The following is a 15,613-nucleotide window of genomic DNA, read 5'->3' on the forward strand; positions in this document are numbered from 1 at the left end:
ACGTAAATTTTATATGGTAGTCCTTGGCACCGAGCAAGAGCTCAATAAATGCTGACTCCTTTTGGCAGAGGAAAGATAATTTGTCTGAAGATAAGCATTATCCCCCCAGCCCGCACCCACCTTCAAATCTGTAGACTTTTATTTGCATTATTCTCTTCATCTTCTCACCTTCTGGTGTTCAGTGTTGCAGCAAAATCCAAGACTAACTTGATTTCTTTTTTCCTTTAGGGCAGGTCTAACTTTTCTGTCTAAATGCTTGGAAAATTTTTTCTCATGATTTTTTTTTAATTAAAAAATGTTGCCAAACTTCATGAGCCAGGCAGTCATTATACTACTCTAGTTTTGTATGTGTTTGAAATTTCAGTGAGAAAAAGCCTAAGAAAATATCGCCAAGCTGTGTCTAGATGTGAGTCTTTTCCCATTGGTTTTGCTGGACTGAGGTGGGCTGTTTTCAGGAGAACCCAAAGCCCTCTCTTCCGCTCGGGCTGTGTTTCTTTACTTCTGTCACTGTTTATTGTTTCTGTCCCACTGATCTGATCTCTTTACTTTAGGGTCTCTGTTGTGTATCTCTGCCTTATGTTCTGTCTCATTGCTGGTCTTGTGCCCTTTGCAGCTGCTCACTGGTAGAACTTCATCTTCTTGACACACTACTTACTCGACTTTCTACATTGTAGATTCTACTTTTTCCTCATTTCAGTATTAACCTTAATTCTGCTAATGTTGACTTTGTTTCCTTATAATAATTCCTTTCTGCCTCTATCTCCTTCTTCACCTCAGTCTGTTTTCTTCTTCTGGCTCTCTGTTCTTGTTTCATAGTGGCTACTTTATTTTGTATTGTTGTGAGGATACACCTCTCCTGATGTTTTCTCTGACACCTTATGTTAGAAATTTCAGAGATATGTTGTTCCTATAAGCCCTCTGAGTATCCTTCTGAGGATACTGTTTCTTTTCCCAAGCACTATATGGTCCTTTTTTTTTTTTTTTTTTAACTAGTGAAAACTTTTAAATTTAAAATCAGCCAGCTGGACTCAGTTTAGATGATCCCAGTTTTGTTGGCAACATCCAAAGTCAGGAGCCAGTCGAACATATGCCTTCTTCTCTCCATCAGGCCTGATCAGGGTGTTCACCTTAGCCACGTCAGTGTCATAGAGCTTCTTCACAGCCTATTTAATCTGGTGTTTGTTGGCCTTGGCATCCACAGTGAACACCAGTGTGTTGTTGTCTTCTGTTTTCTTCATGGCTGACTTGGTGGTTAGGGGGAACTTGATGATGGCATAGTGGTCAAGCTTGCGTCTCCTAGGGGTGCCCTTCCTGGGATATTTGGGCTGCCTCCTGAGCTGTAGTGATTTGGGCCGTTGGAAGGTGGGTGACATCTGGATCTTCTTTTTTTTTGTGGCCGTGGACACCTTTCAGCACTGCTTTCTTGGCCTTCAAAGCCTTTGCTTTGGCTTTGGCTTTGGGAGGGGCAGGGGCTGAGAGAAGGAAAGAAAATGAGAGTGTGGGAGTGCTCACTACTGGTCTTGAGGCTGGAAGTGATTGATTTATACACTCCTTTTCATTCACTCCATATTAGAATTTTCCTCCTTTATCCTCACATGAGGCAGCTCTATCCAGACTCCCAAACCAGTGGTTGGTGATTAGAGCAGTTGGACTGGTCTGAGGCAGTCTTCTCTCCTGTCCTCCCTCACTGGTTCTTTGATGCTCTGAATCCATAGAATATACAGAAAACTGCATTTCCCAGCATGCATTACGACCCCCACCCTTCCTGTCCTGGTCTTTGTCTCAGGATGCTGTGTATCACAAGCAGGCCAGACTCTACGTCCTGCCCTGTTGTCTGTCTCCTCGTTATCATGTCTGAATGATGGTGCTGTGGAGGGGAGGGAGGGACAGAGTTAAGGTATGGGAGTAATGGACGGAACATTGTCCTGATTGCCTAGGAGAGCAGATTTCATTTTTTCCCCCAGTGCTTTTTTAAGTTTTCCTAATTATTCTAGAGGACATTTACTACTTGCATAATAAAATAAAATGAAAAGAAAGTAGTACCCCTGTATTTATGAGACAGCTGCCCAGTATTTAAGATATGAATCCAGCTTCAGGTCTCTGAGAAGGAGTTGGTCAACAGGACAAGTAAGAAGTATCTTTCCACCTTTCTTAGGGAAGATTCAGGGTCCTGGAACCCTGGGTTGGTTTTCTTAATCCATCCCCATCCACCTTATTATTTATGGGGATTCTTCATAAGCCTGTCCTTAGCTCATCCTTCAGCCTTTGATTTTAGTGTTGTGAGTTTCTAACTTTTTTAAAATGACATCAAGGACTGATATATGGATGCCTTTTTGCCATTAAAAAGTTGTGGTAAAAATACAAATTAAAAAATTTTGGATTGGTTCAAGATGGTGGAGTAGAAGGATGTGCTCTCACTCCCTCTTGCGAGAACACTGGAATCACAAATAACTGCTGAACAATCATTGACAGGAAGACACTGGAACTCACCAAAAAAGATACCCCACATCCAAAGACAAAGGAGAAGCCCCAGTGAGGTGGTAGGAGGGGCATAATCACAATAAAATCATATCCCATAACCACTGGATGGGTGACTCACAAACTGGAGAACAATTATACCACAGAAGCCTACCCAGTGGAGTGAAGGTTCTGACCTCCACGTCAGGCTTCCCAACCTCGGGGTCTGGAAACGGGAGGAGGAATTCCCAGAGAATCAGACTTTGAAGGCTGGCCAGATTTGATTGCAGGACTTTGATAGGACCAGAGGAAACAGAAATTCCACTCTTGGAGGGCACACACAAAGTAGTGTGCACATCAGGACCCAGGGGGAAGGAGGAGTGACCCCATAGGAGACTGAACCAGACCTACCTGCTAGTGTTGGAGGGTCTCCTGCAGAGGCAGGGGGTGGCTGTGGCTCACCATGGGGACAAGGACACTGGCAGAAGAAGTTCTGGGAAGTACTCCTTGGCGTGAGCCCTCCCAGAGTTCACCATTAGCCCCACCAAAGAGCATGTAGGCTCCAGTGCTGGGTCACCTCAGGCCAAACAACCAACAGGGAGGGAACTCAGCCCCAACCATCAGCAGACAAGAGGATTAAAGTTTTACTGAGCTCTGTCCACCAGAGCAATACCCAGCTCTACCCACCACCAGTCCCTCCTATCAGGAAACTTGCACAAGCCTCTTAGATAGCTTCATCCACCAGAGGGCAGACAGCAGAAGCAAGAAGAACTACAGTCCTGCAGCCTGTGGTACAAAAACCACATTCACAGAAAGATAGACAAGATGAAAAGGCAGAGGGCTATGTACCAGATGAAGGAACAAGATAAAACCCCAGAAAAACAAATGAAGTGGAGATAGGCAACCTTCCAGAAAAAGAATTCAGAATAATAATAGTGAAGATGATCCAGGACCTCGGAAAAAGAATGGAGGCAAAGATCGAGAAGATGCAAGAAATGTTTCACAAAGATCAAGAAGAATTAAAGAACAAACAAACAGAGATGAACAACACAATAACTGAAATGAAAAATACACTAGAAGGAATCAATAGCAGAATAACTGAGGCAGAAGAACGGATAAGTGACCTGGAAGACAGAATGGGGGAATTCACTGCCGCAGAACAGAATAAAGAAAAAAGAATGAAAACAAATGAAGACAGCCTAAGAGACATCTGCAACAACATTAAACACAACAACATTCGCATTGTAGCGGCCCCAGAAGGAGAAGAAAGAGAGAAAGGACCTGAGAAAATATTTGAAGAGATTATAGTCAAAAACTTCCCTAACATGGGAAAGGAAATAGCCACCAAAGTACAGGAAGTGCAGAGAATCCCATACAGGATAAACCCAAGGAGAAACACACCGAGACACATAGTAATCAAATTGGCAAAAATTAAAGACAAAGAAAAATTATTGAAAACAGAAAGAGAAAATACTTAAAGTGATGAATGGGAAGAACCTACAACCAAGATCACTCTACCCAGCAAGGATCTCATTCAGATTCGATGGAGAAATCAAAAGCTTTACAGACAAGCAAAAGCTAAGAGAATCCAGCACCACCAAACCAGCTCTACAACAAATGCTAAAGGAACTTCTCTAAGTGGGAAACACAAGAGAAGAAAAGGACCTAGAAAAACAAACCCAAAACAATTAAGAAAATGGTAATAGGAACATACATATCGATAATTACCTTAAATGTGAATGGGTTAAAGGCTCCAACCAAAAGACACAGGCTTGCTGAGTGGATACAAAAACAAGACCCATATATATGCCATCTACAAGAGACCCACTTCAGACCTAGGGACACATGCAGACTGAAAGTGAGGGGCTGGAAAAAGATATTCCATGCAAATGGAAATCAAAAGAAAGCTGGAGTAGCGATACTCATGTCAGATAAAATAGACTATAAAATAAAGAATGTTACAAGAGACAAGGAAGGACACTATGTAATGATCAAGGGATCAATCCAAGAAGAAGATATAATAATTATAAATATATATGCACCCAACATAGGAGCACTTCAATACATAAGGCAACTGCTAACAGCTGTAAAAGAGGAAATCGACAGTAACACAATCATAGTAGGGGACTTTAATGCCTCATTTACACCAATGGACAGATCATCCAAACAGAAAATTCATAAGGAAACAGAAGCTTTAAATGACACAATAGACCAGATAGATTTAATTGATATTTATAGGACATTCCATCCAAAAACAGCAGATTACACTTTCTTCTTAAGTGCGCACAGAACATTCTCCAGGATAGCTCACATCTTGGGTCACAAATCAAGCCTCAGTAAATTTAAGAAAATTGAAATCATATCAAGCATCTTTTCTGACCACAACGCTTTGAGATTAGAAATCAATTACGAGGAAAAAAATGTAAAAAGCACAAACACATGGAGGCTAAACAATATGTTATTAAATAACCAAGAGATCACTGAAGAAATCAAAGAGGAAATCATAAAATACCTAGAGATAAATGACAATGAAAACACAATGATCCAAAACCTATGGGATGCAGCAAAAGCAGTTCTAAGAGGGAAGTTTATAGCTATACAAGCCTACCTCAAAAACAAGAAAAATCTCAAATAAACAATCTAACGTTGCACCTAAAGGAGCTAGAGAAAGAAGAACAAACAAAACCCAAAGTTAACAGAAGGAAAGAAATCATGAAGATCAGAGCAAACATAAATGAAATAGAAACAATACAACAATAGCAACGATCAAAAAAACTAAAAGCTGGTTCTTTGAGGAGGTAAACAAAATTGATAAACCATTAGCCAGACTCATCAAGAAAAAGAGGGAGAGGACTCAAATAAATAAAATTAGAAATGAAAAAGGAGAAGTTACAGTGGACACCTCAGAAATACAAAGCATCATAAGGGAATACTTCAAGCAACTATATGCCAATAAAATGGACAACCTGGAAGAAATGGACAAATTCTTAGAAAGGTATAACCTTCCAAGACTGAACCACGAAGAAATAGAAAAAATGAACAGACCAATCACAAGTAATGAAATTGAAACTGTGATTAAACATCTTCCAACAAACAAAAGTCCAGGACCAGATGACTTCACAGGTGAATTCTATGAAACATTTAGAGAAGAGCTAACACCCATCCTTCTCAAACTCTTCCAAAAAATTGCAGAGGAAGGAACACTCCCAAACTCATTCTATGAGGCCACCATCACCCTGATACCAAAATCAGACTACAAAAAAAGAATATACAAAATATACTACAAAATATACTACAAAATATATACTACAAAAAAAGAATATTACAGACCAATATCACTCATGAATATAGATGCAGAAATCCTCAACAAAATACTAGCAAACAGAATCTAACAACACATTAAAAGGATCATACACCATGATCAAGTGGGATTTATCCCAGGGATGCAAGGATTCTTCGATATACGCAAATAAATCAATGTGATACACCATATTAACAACTTGAAGAAAAACCATATGATCATCTCAATAAATGCAGAAAAAGCTTTTGACAAAATTGAACACCCATTTATGATAAAGACTCTCCAGAAAGTGGGCATAGAGGGAACCTACCTCAACATAATAAAGGCCATATATGACAAACCCACAGCAAACATCATTCTCAATGGTGAAAAATGGAAAGCATTTCCTCTAAGATCAGGAACAAGTCAAGGATATCCACTCTCCCCACTATTATTCAACATAGTTTTGAAAGTCCCAGCCATGGCAGTCAGAGAAGAAAAAGAAGTAACAGGAATACAAACTGGAATAGAAGAAGTAAAACTGTCACTGTTTGCAGATGACATGATGCAGATGACATCTGATAGGCAGATGACATCTGATAGGCAGATGACATAGAGAATCCTAAAGATGCCACCAGAAAACTACTAGAGCTAATCAATGAATTTGGTAAAGTTGCAGGATACAAAATAAATGCACAGAAATCTCTTGCATTCCTATACACTAGTGATGAAAAATCTGAAAGGGAAATTAACGAAACACTCCCATTTACCCTTGCAACAAAAAGAATAAAATACCTAGGAATAAACCTACCTAGGGAGACAAAAGACCTGTATGCAGAAAACTATAAGACACTGATGAAAGAAATTAAAGATGATACCAACAGATGGAGAGATATACCATGTTCTTGGATTGGAAGAATCAATATTGTGAAAATGACTGTACTACCCAAAGCGATCCACAGATTCAGTGCAATCCCTATCAAATTACCAATGGCATTTTTTACGGAACTAGAACAAAAAATCTTAAAATTTGTATGGAGACACAAAAGACCCCGAATAGCCAAAGCAGTCTGAGGGAAGGAAACGGAGCTGGAGGAATCAGACTCCCTGACTTCAGACTATACTACAAAGCTACAGTAATCAAGACAATATGGTACTGGCACAAAACCAGAAATACAGATCGGTGGAACAAGGTAGAAAGCCCAGAGATAAACCCACACACCTATGGTCAACTAATCTATGACAAAGGAGGCGAGGATATACAATGGAGAAAAGACAGTCTCGTTAATAAGTGGTGCTGGGAAAACTGGACAGTTACATGTAAAAGAGTGAAATTAGAATACTCCCTAACACCATACACAAAAATGAGCTCAAAATGGATTCGAGACCTACATGTAAGACCGGACACTATAAAACTCTTAGAGAAAAACATAGGCAGAACACTCTTTGATATAAATCACAGCAAGATCTTTTTTCATCCACCTCCTAGAGTAATGGGAATAAAAACAAAAATAAACAAATGGGACCTAATGATACTTAAAAGCTTTTGCACAGCAAAGGAAACCATAAATAGGATGAAAAGACAGCCCTCAAAATGGGAGAAAATATTTGCAAACGAATCAACAAAGGATTAATCTCCAAAATATGTAAACAGCTCTTGCAGCTCAATATTAAAAATACAAACAACCCAATCTAAAAATGGGCAGAAGACCTAAATAGACATTTCTCCACAGAAAACATATAGATGGCCAATAAGCACATGAAAAGCTGCTCAACATCACTAATTATTAGAGAAATGCAAATCAAAAGTACAATGAGGTATCACCTCACACCAGTTAGACTGGGCATCATCAGAAAATCTACAAACAACAAATGCTGGAGAGGGTGTGGAGAAAAGGGAACCCTCTTGCACTGTTGGTGAGAATGTAAATTGATACAGCCACTATGGAGACCAGTATGGAGGTTCCTTAAGAAACTAAAAATAGATTTACCATATGACCCAGCAATCCCACTACTGGGCATATACCCAGAGAAAACCATAAATCAGAAAGATACATGCACCCCAACGTTCATTGCAACACTATTTACAATAGCCAGGTCATGGAAGCAGCCTAAATGCCAATCGACAGACAAATGGATAAAGAAGATGTGGTATGTATATACAATGTAATATTAATCAGCCATAAAAAGGAATGAAATTGGGTCATTTGTAGAGACGTGGATGGATCTAGAGACTGTCATACAGAGTGAAGTAACTCAGAAAGAGAAAAACAAATATCGTATATTAACGCATGTACGTGTAACCTAGAAAAATTGTACAGATGAATTGGTTTGCAGGGCAGAAATTGAGACACAGATGTAGAAAACAAACGTATGGACACCAAGGGGGGAAAGCAGTGGGGCGTGGAGGTGGTGGTGTGATGAATTGGGAGATTGTGATTGACATGTATACACTGATGTGTATAAAATGAATGATTAGTAAGAACCTGCTGTATAAAAAAATAAAATTCGAAAAAAAATTGGGGGTCCTAACCATTTTTAGGTATACAACTCAGTAGTGTTAAATACATTCATATTATTATGCAACCAATCTCCAGAACCCTTTTCATCATGCAAAACTGAACCTCTATACCCATCAAATAACTCTTCCCCCCGCCCCCTTTTCCCCACTTTGTCCCCAGCCCTTCTCCACCGTGGACATACAGCCTTTTTGAAACATACACTCTTCTTGAAATTGACCATCTCTGAAAGTCTTAATGGTCATCCATTCATTCAGCACAGATTTAGGGAGCTCACACTCCTTACCAGACCCTGTTCTAGGTTCTGGGGATACAGCAGTGAGCAAGGGCAGTATTGTCCCTGTTTTTAAGGAGCTAATGTTCTACGGAGAAGAGGAAGGCAGACAATAAACGAATGAACAGGGTGAGTTCAGAGTGCTAAGAGCCATAAGACAGTAAACCGATAGCTGGGACAGGGGGTGCCTCTGGGGTGCTGCTTTGGCCAGCGAAGTCCCCCGGGGCCTTTCTGAGCGCGTGATCATTGAGCCGGCCCCTGGATTTACTCAGGAGATCTCCTCCTCCAGGTAGAGGAACTAGAGGATGGCAGTCTGAGCAGGGAAACAGCACACACAAAGGCTCTTGTCCCTTTGAAGAATGGGAAGAAAAAAAAAACCCCGTTGTGAGCATCGGGAGAGAATGAGGAGATGCCAGGCAGCATCTGAGGTGCTGAAGGGCAGCTGAGTTCTAGTTCACGTGACGTTGTCTGCACTTGAGCCCACCTTTCCTTCATCACTCACTCCTGCACTCAAGCTGAGAACAGAAGCTCCAGATTCAGCTGAGTTTGAGGCCTATTTTTTTCTAATGGCAGAATTGCTACAGGGTAAAGAAATCTACCTCTGATCACTCCTGTCCCCCTTAGCAAGCATATATACAACTATTCTGTAATAACCCATTACTCTTGGAAAGATCAGTATTAGAGTTAGAAAGTTTTTCTTGTTGTTCCCAAGGGTTGAGGGAAAAATTTTTAAATGCTTTATAAGGAATTCCCTGGTGGTCCAGTGGTTAGGACTCTGCATGTTCACTGATGAGGGCCCGGGTTTGATCCCTGGTTGGGAAACAGATCCCTAAAGCCGTGTGGCATGGCCAAATAAAAAAAAAAGAAAAAAGCTTTATTAACAGCAGTATGGTAGCTGGAATGGCATGACCGCATCCATCCTCCATGCCCATGTCCATCCATGATGTGGCTTCCTGACTTCTGCCACCCGAATGGACTTCGGCCACATCTAATGGCCAATCACACGTGGCGTGATCACACTGCAGGCGTCTTTTCTCAGCTGTGGTCATCGTGTCAATGGGCATTCAGACTGCATTTCGAGCAGCCCATACCCGATACAATTTGACTTTTGTTTTTTATTGTAAATATTTATAAGTATTTTTGAAAAGTTAATAAAAATAAGAAAAACACCCTCAAGGAAGTACGGCACATGCGAATTGTTTTTGTCCAGGGACAGGGAGAGACACAGCCTATGGTCATTACGCAGAAACTCGTTTATAAATAGGTGACCTGAATCTACACTTAAATCCACTGAATCAGCTTAAATCCTCTATGGTCCACTTAAAATTGGACCCACTTCAAGTCGGGTTTCTTCAACAGCATGGTATGGCTATTTCTTGAGCTCTAAATGTTGGATTTGGAAAATACTTGGCATCATTCTAGGTCTTTATTTCAGAAAGCATCCTGGGATGGCACGGGCCTAAGTCACACTCCACAGAGCAGCTGAAAAATGGGACACTTGGCTCTTTGCCATCGGCCAGCGCCAGCATAACCTGGGCCATTTTACCCAACTCCGTGGAGGATGAACAAACCTGCCCGCCAGAGCCAGAGGTAAGCTCGCCAGCCTCTCTTCGCACCTTTCATGGCTTGTGTTAGCGCTTGTTCAGAAGTAATTATATTTGTAACTTGCTCACCGCTGGGTTTTAAGAGGAGACAAATTATAAAATGGAAGCATCGCCCAGGGAGACAAAATCAGCTCCGTGCACGCCTGGCACTCCTGCTCTTGAGCCTGGCAGCTGCCGTGGGCGAACTGTGATCCAACTGATGCGGAATCTCCCATTTTCATTGAAATGGGAGTCGTTTTCACGTCACGTGGGAGAAACTCTAACACACCCACTAACGTGATGCCTGTTGACATGATGGGAGTGGTTACAATATATTATGTCGCTCCCCTCAATATTGGCTTCTTCGTGTGGTTGTGCTAATAACATGAGCTCCTTCCTCCCATGCTTGATCCCCGCATGCTACACAACCGGGCCAGCCCAGGGGCAGTGGCTGGGACTCTTCTAGGCGTTGCACTAGCCCAGGTCCAGGGAGGAGCAGCCCTGCAGACCTTCGGGGCTAGCCAGGCCCCCACAGGCTCCCTGGACCCAGTCATCTGCCCACGCGATCTCCATGACTAACTGCGCCTCTAAGTGGCAGCTGGAGGGAAGCCAAATGCAGCCTGCATTTTGTCAATTTCCCCTGGTGTGATGAGTGAATTTCTCTTTCTTGGTTGCACTTGTCCTGTTGACATGATCTCGTGAACTGGGCTGGGACCTACTTTAACCATGTGTTAGAGGTGGTTCTTCATTTGAATTGAAATCACTTTAGCCTGAAAATTGTGGAGCAAAATCTATTTTGTAAGGTTGCAAGTCCCAAGGCAGCTTCTTCAGTCAAATGGTCTTGGTTATCCATTGAAATGTTTCTCCAGGCTTCACGTGATTCTGTTCTCCGAGGGCCGCTTGAGGGCTCAGGTCTTCCAGAGGCAGGATCGACCTGCCTGTAAGTATTTCATCAGCATCTGTAAGGTGACTTTGCAGGGTATGAAACGATAGGGGATGTGAGATTTTGAAAGGTATTTGCCTCTGCCTGTACACCGAGTTTCAGGGGGAAAACACTTGTAGCTGATGTGTGGGTGCCTCGCAAGGTAAGTTGGCAACTGAGAAGATGTCAGAGCTTGCTGTCAGGTAGTTTTTTTGAGAGCCTCGGGTGGGGTCACGTTTGAGGAGGTCGTGCTTAGCTGCTAAGGGGTTGAGAATTCCAATCACCTCCATTCTGTTGGAAAAGAACCTTTGGGAGTTCACACCATAATACACATACCTAAATCTTGCCCTAGAAAGAAATTAAAAGAGAAGTTCTTAGATCTTTAGAAATAACTGTTTAGATCCTCATCCCTAGCAGCATCACGGGGAAACCCTAACAGAGGCTGTCACCTAATAAGCTTTTTTTTAAAAAAATGATTATTTATTTACTTAAGTGTAGTTGATTTATAATGTGTTAATATGTACTGTACAGCAAAGTGATTTAGTTACACATATATATATAATTATTAAATATTCTTTTCCATTATGGTTTATCACAGGATATTGAATACAGTTCCCTGTGCTATACAGTAGGACCTTGTTGTTTATCCATTCCATACATAAAAGCTTACATCTGCTACCCCCATCCTCCCACTCCATCCCTCCCCTAACCCCCCTCCCCCTTGGCAAGTACAAGTCTGTTCTCTATGTCTGTGAATCTGTTTCTGTTTCACAGATAGGTTCACTTGTGTCATATTTTAGATTCCACACATAAGTGATGTCATATGGTGTTTGTCTTTCTCTTTCTGATTTGCTTCACTTAGTGTGATAGTCTCTGGTTGCATCCATGTTGCTGCAAATGGCATTATTTCGTTCCTTTATATGGCCAAGTAGTATTCCATTGTATATATGTACCACATCTTCTTTATCCATTCATCTGTTGACGGACATTTAGGTTGCTTCCATGTCATGGCTATTGTGAATAGTGGGGCTATGAACATGGGGGTGCATGTATTTTTTTGAATCAGAGTTGTGTCTGGATATATGCCCAGGATTGGGATTGCTGTTTCCTATGGTAGCTCTAATTTTAGTTTTCTGAGGACCCTCCTTACTATTCCAAATAGTGGCTGCCCCGATTTACATTCCCAACAGTGTAGGAGGGTTCCCTTTTCTCCATGCTCTCTCCAGCATTTATTGTTTGTAGTTTTTTGTTTTTGTTTTTTTTTTTTGCGGTACGCGGGCCTCTCACTCTTGTGGCCTCTCCTGTTGCAGAGCACAGGCTCCGGATGCGCAGGCTCGTGGCCATGGCTCACGGGCCCAGCCGCTCCGCAGCATGTGGGATCTTCCCGGACTGGGGCACGAACCCTTGTCCCCTGCATCAGCAGGCGGACTCTCAACCACTGCGCCACCAGGGAAGCCCTATTGTTTGTAGTTTTTGATGATGGCCATTCTGACTGGTGTGAGGTGATACCTCATTGTAGTTTTGATTTGCGTTTCTCTAATAATTAGTGATGTTGAGCATCTTTTCACGTGCCTGTTGGCCATCTGTATGTCTTTGGAGAAATGTCTGCTTAGTAACCTGATAAGCTTATTATTAGGGCTGCTGATCTTCCCTATTCTGAGCCCTTCCTAGTGTATGTTCTGCCTTTCCTGTGGGTGCTTTTTCTAACCCTGAAGTTTGAGAGGGTTAGTCTGTTCTTTTTACGTAAAATTATTGCCCACTTTGCTTTGCCAGTCAATAGCATTGGCAGAAGATAGTATATCATTGTCCAGACGAAATAACTAGCTCCCAAGTTCAACTTTTAAAAAATACTTTGAAGGAGAAGAACTAGGGAGAGCTCTTAAGTTAGGAACAATCATTAATTTCTGATTGTCGTTTTTACTCTTACTCCTTTTGTCAGAGTGATAGGAGGTATTCTCTGGTACTCCCTTGCAGCAGTGAGAGGCTTATGGGGTGTGATGTGGGTGTGAATGTTTTCTGAGAAGAAAGGATTAGAGCTCTTTTGCAAAGACGTCCTTCATTTTTTCCAGTGACAGCTCTGGTAGATGATTCTCACAACCCAAACAGCTAGTGTTGGTTGGACACTATTTTTATTTTAGGCCATTGTGCTTTGTCACTTTTTTTTTTTTTTTTTTGTCCTAACAGTTGAAGAAGCCAGCCATAGCCACCCAATAGTTTTCTTGTCAGAAAAAGGAAAATGTTTCCATTGCCTCCCTTTTGTACAATTTGGAGAAATAACCCAAGAAGGAATGAAGTGAAATTCCTTATGGGAAGGTTTCTTATCCCTTTTGATGTGGAGAATGTAGTTACTATGTGAGTGATCATTGGGAGACTAGGAATTGTAGTTATTGTGGTGCTTTAGCCAAATATTTTCTTCTGGCTTATTGTTTTGATCATATTAGGTCTTTAGGAGCATAAATTAGGGTATAAAATGTACCACATTCTAATGTATATATATTTTTTAATGCCATCCAGCAATTAACTCAATCCAATTCCCATCAGACATAGACTAGGCATCCTACAATTCAACTCAATTCTGATACTGTCCACCTGGAAGGAGCATCAGATCTCACAGGTGAAGGGCTCAGTCCTGCAAGACTGAGCACCCCATCAACTTCAGACGCCAGTCACAGATCCAGGTTGTCACCTATGCTTCTGACCAGCCGGCTGTGGATTGGAGGTTCCCATGTCCTCTTCCTCAGGCTTGATTAATTCGCTAGGGTGGCTCATAGAACTCAGAGAAACATCTACCAGTTTGTTACAAAAGGATGTAATTCAGGAACAGAAGGAAGAGATGCATACAGCAAGGTCTGTGGGAAGGAGCTCGGAGCTTCCATGCCCTCCTGCCCTCTCCGAGTGCACCACTCTCGCCACCAACCGTGAAGCTCTCTGAACCCTGTTCTTTAGGGCTTTTAAGGAGGATTCATTATATAGGCATGATTGATTAAATTACCCTCCAGGCCCTCTCCCCTCCCCTGAAAGCTCCAACCCTCTAATAACAGGGGTTGGCTCCACTGGCAACCATCTCCCATCCTTAGGGGCTTTGCAAAAGTCATTCGTTAACATAACAAAAGACACTTTAAAGCTTTCATCTCTTAGGAAATTCCAAGGGTTTTAGGAATTCTGTGCTGGAAATAGGGACAAAAAAGCAAATATATATTTCTTACCATAAATTACAATGTGACACTCCCCTCCGCTGGTTCTGGCTTACCATAAAACAACTTACAGATATCTGGGAAATGAATGCATTTTCAAGCTTAGTCTGTTTCATTCTCAACAGAATAGAACTCAGAAGAGCAGCGTGTATTTAATATGTGTGTTACAAGAGTATTGTGGTTGGCTCTGTTATCAAATGCAGTGATCTCAAAATTTTGTTCGGCTGGGGCTGGGGCTGGGACCCACTAAATGTGAAAAGGAAATATTCTTCCATAACGAAGTGAGTTAGGATCTTGGTTTCCCCGTTAGGAGAACAGTATTTCAACTCTCTCAGCACGGTTTGAAATTTAAGTTTAGAAAGAAAAGGGTTTTGGTGGTGCTTTCTTTGTCGAAGAGTGCCTTGTTTTAGGACAGGAGGAATGGTGACTGGGGAGATGAAGTACTGGGCCTGGTGCTCTTGACCTTCCACCCACCCTCCGGATTGGAAACCTACCAACGCAAGTCCACGTCACAGGCTTTCTCACAGGGAGGTTTCTAAATGCATGACGGTTTCCTCAGTGCATTTGTGTGAGAGTTGGAAGCTGAGGCGGGACCAGGTTCCTTCTGCTGGTGCTGCTGGCAGACAGGGTCAAGGGGATGTGAGTATTTAGAGGCAGGTACAGTGGCCAGACTCGTTGTTCTGGGGCCTCAGTCCCCCTGCCTTGGCAGGAGAGGCTGTTGTGGCCGCAGCGCCGGCAGCATCCCGACACTTGGATCAAGGATACCTGTAGTGGTTATGTCCTGGCATGAAAAAGTCTAAGGGGGCCTTCTGTTCTGGCCTTCTGCCAGACCAGTGATGCTATAAGCACCTAATTCCCATATCAGATCCCTTCCTGATTGAAATACCTGGAGTGGTTTCCGTTCCTGGCCCTGGATCCTGACTGGTTGGGCTGTTGGCATAGGGAAGCAGTGGGTGGCATGGGGACAATCCTCAGTGGCAGCTCACATGTCACCATGTTTACCCACCTTCCTGGAGGCTGTTTCTGAGAGACAGAAACCCTAATTTGTGGTAAAAGTCAGGTTTATTGAGGTAAATTCATAAATAATGAAATTCACCCCTTTAAAATGCAATTTTTTCACTTCTGAACTTTGATCTGTTACAACAGTTCCATGCTTTCCAAGATTCCCTTGTGTTCCTTTGTGTTTAACTCCTCCCCTAGCCCCTGGCAAGCGCTCATCTGCTTTCTGTCCAAGTAGTTTTGTCTTTTCCAGAATGCCATATAAATGGAATCACGCAGTGTGTACACGTGAGCCTGGCTTTCTTTGTTTAGCATAATGTGTGCTGTGTTAATTGTTGGAGGCAGTTATTAGGTGCCCGGACACCGACCCCTGGCCTGGAGGGAA

The 15,613-nt window shown here is 42.2% G+C and overlaps 1 protein-coding gene and 1 pseudogene across 2 annotated transcripts in view; one reads left to right on the forward strand and one right to left on the reverse strand.

Annotated features, from left to right (window-relative positions):
• Positions 1-15,613, forward strand: part of OSBPL10 (oxysterol binding protein like 10) — a 281,519-nt gene that overhangs the window by 206,324 nt on the left and 59,582 nt on the right. For both annotated transcript variants that reach the window (XM_065885061.1, XM_065885062.1), the window contains one exon: positions 9,966-10,120. In XM_065885061.1, the coding sequence (XP_065741133.1) occupies positions 9,966-10,120 (155 nt within the window). The remainder of the gene's footprint in view (positions 1-9,965; positions 10,121-15,613) is intronic.
• Positions 1,034-9,579, reverse strand: LOC136128940 (large ribosomal subunit protein uL23 pseudogene; annotated as a pseudogene).

The sequence above is a fragment of the Phocoena phocoena genome, chromosome 10 (assembly GCF_963924675.1).
Source record: "Phocoena phocoena chromosome 10, mPhoPho1.1, whole genome shotgun sequence".
Classification (NCBI taxonomy): Eukaryota; Metazoa; Chordata; class Mammalia; order Artiodactyla; family Phocoenidae; genus Phocoena; species Phocoena phocoena.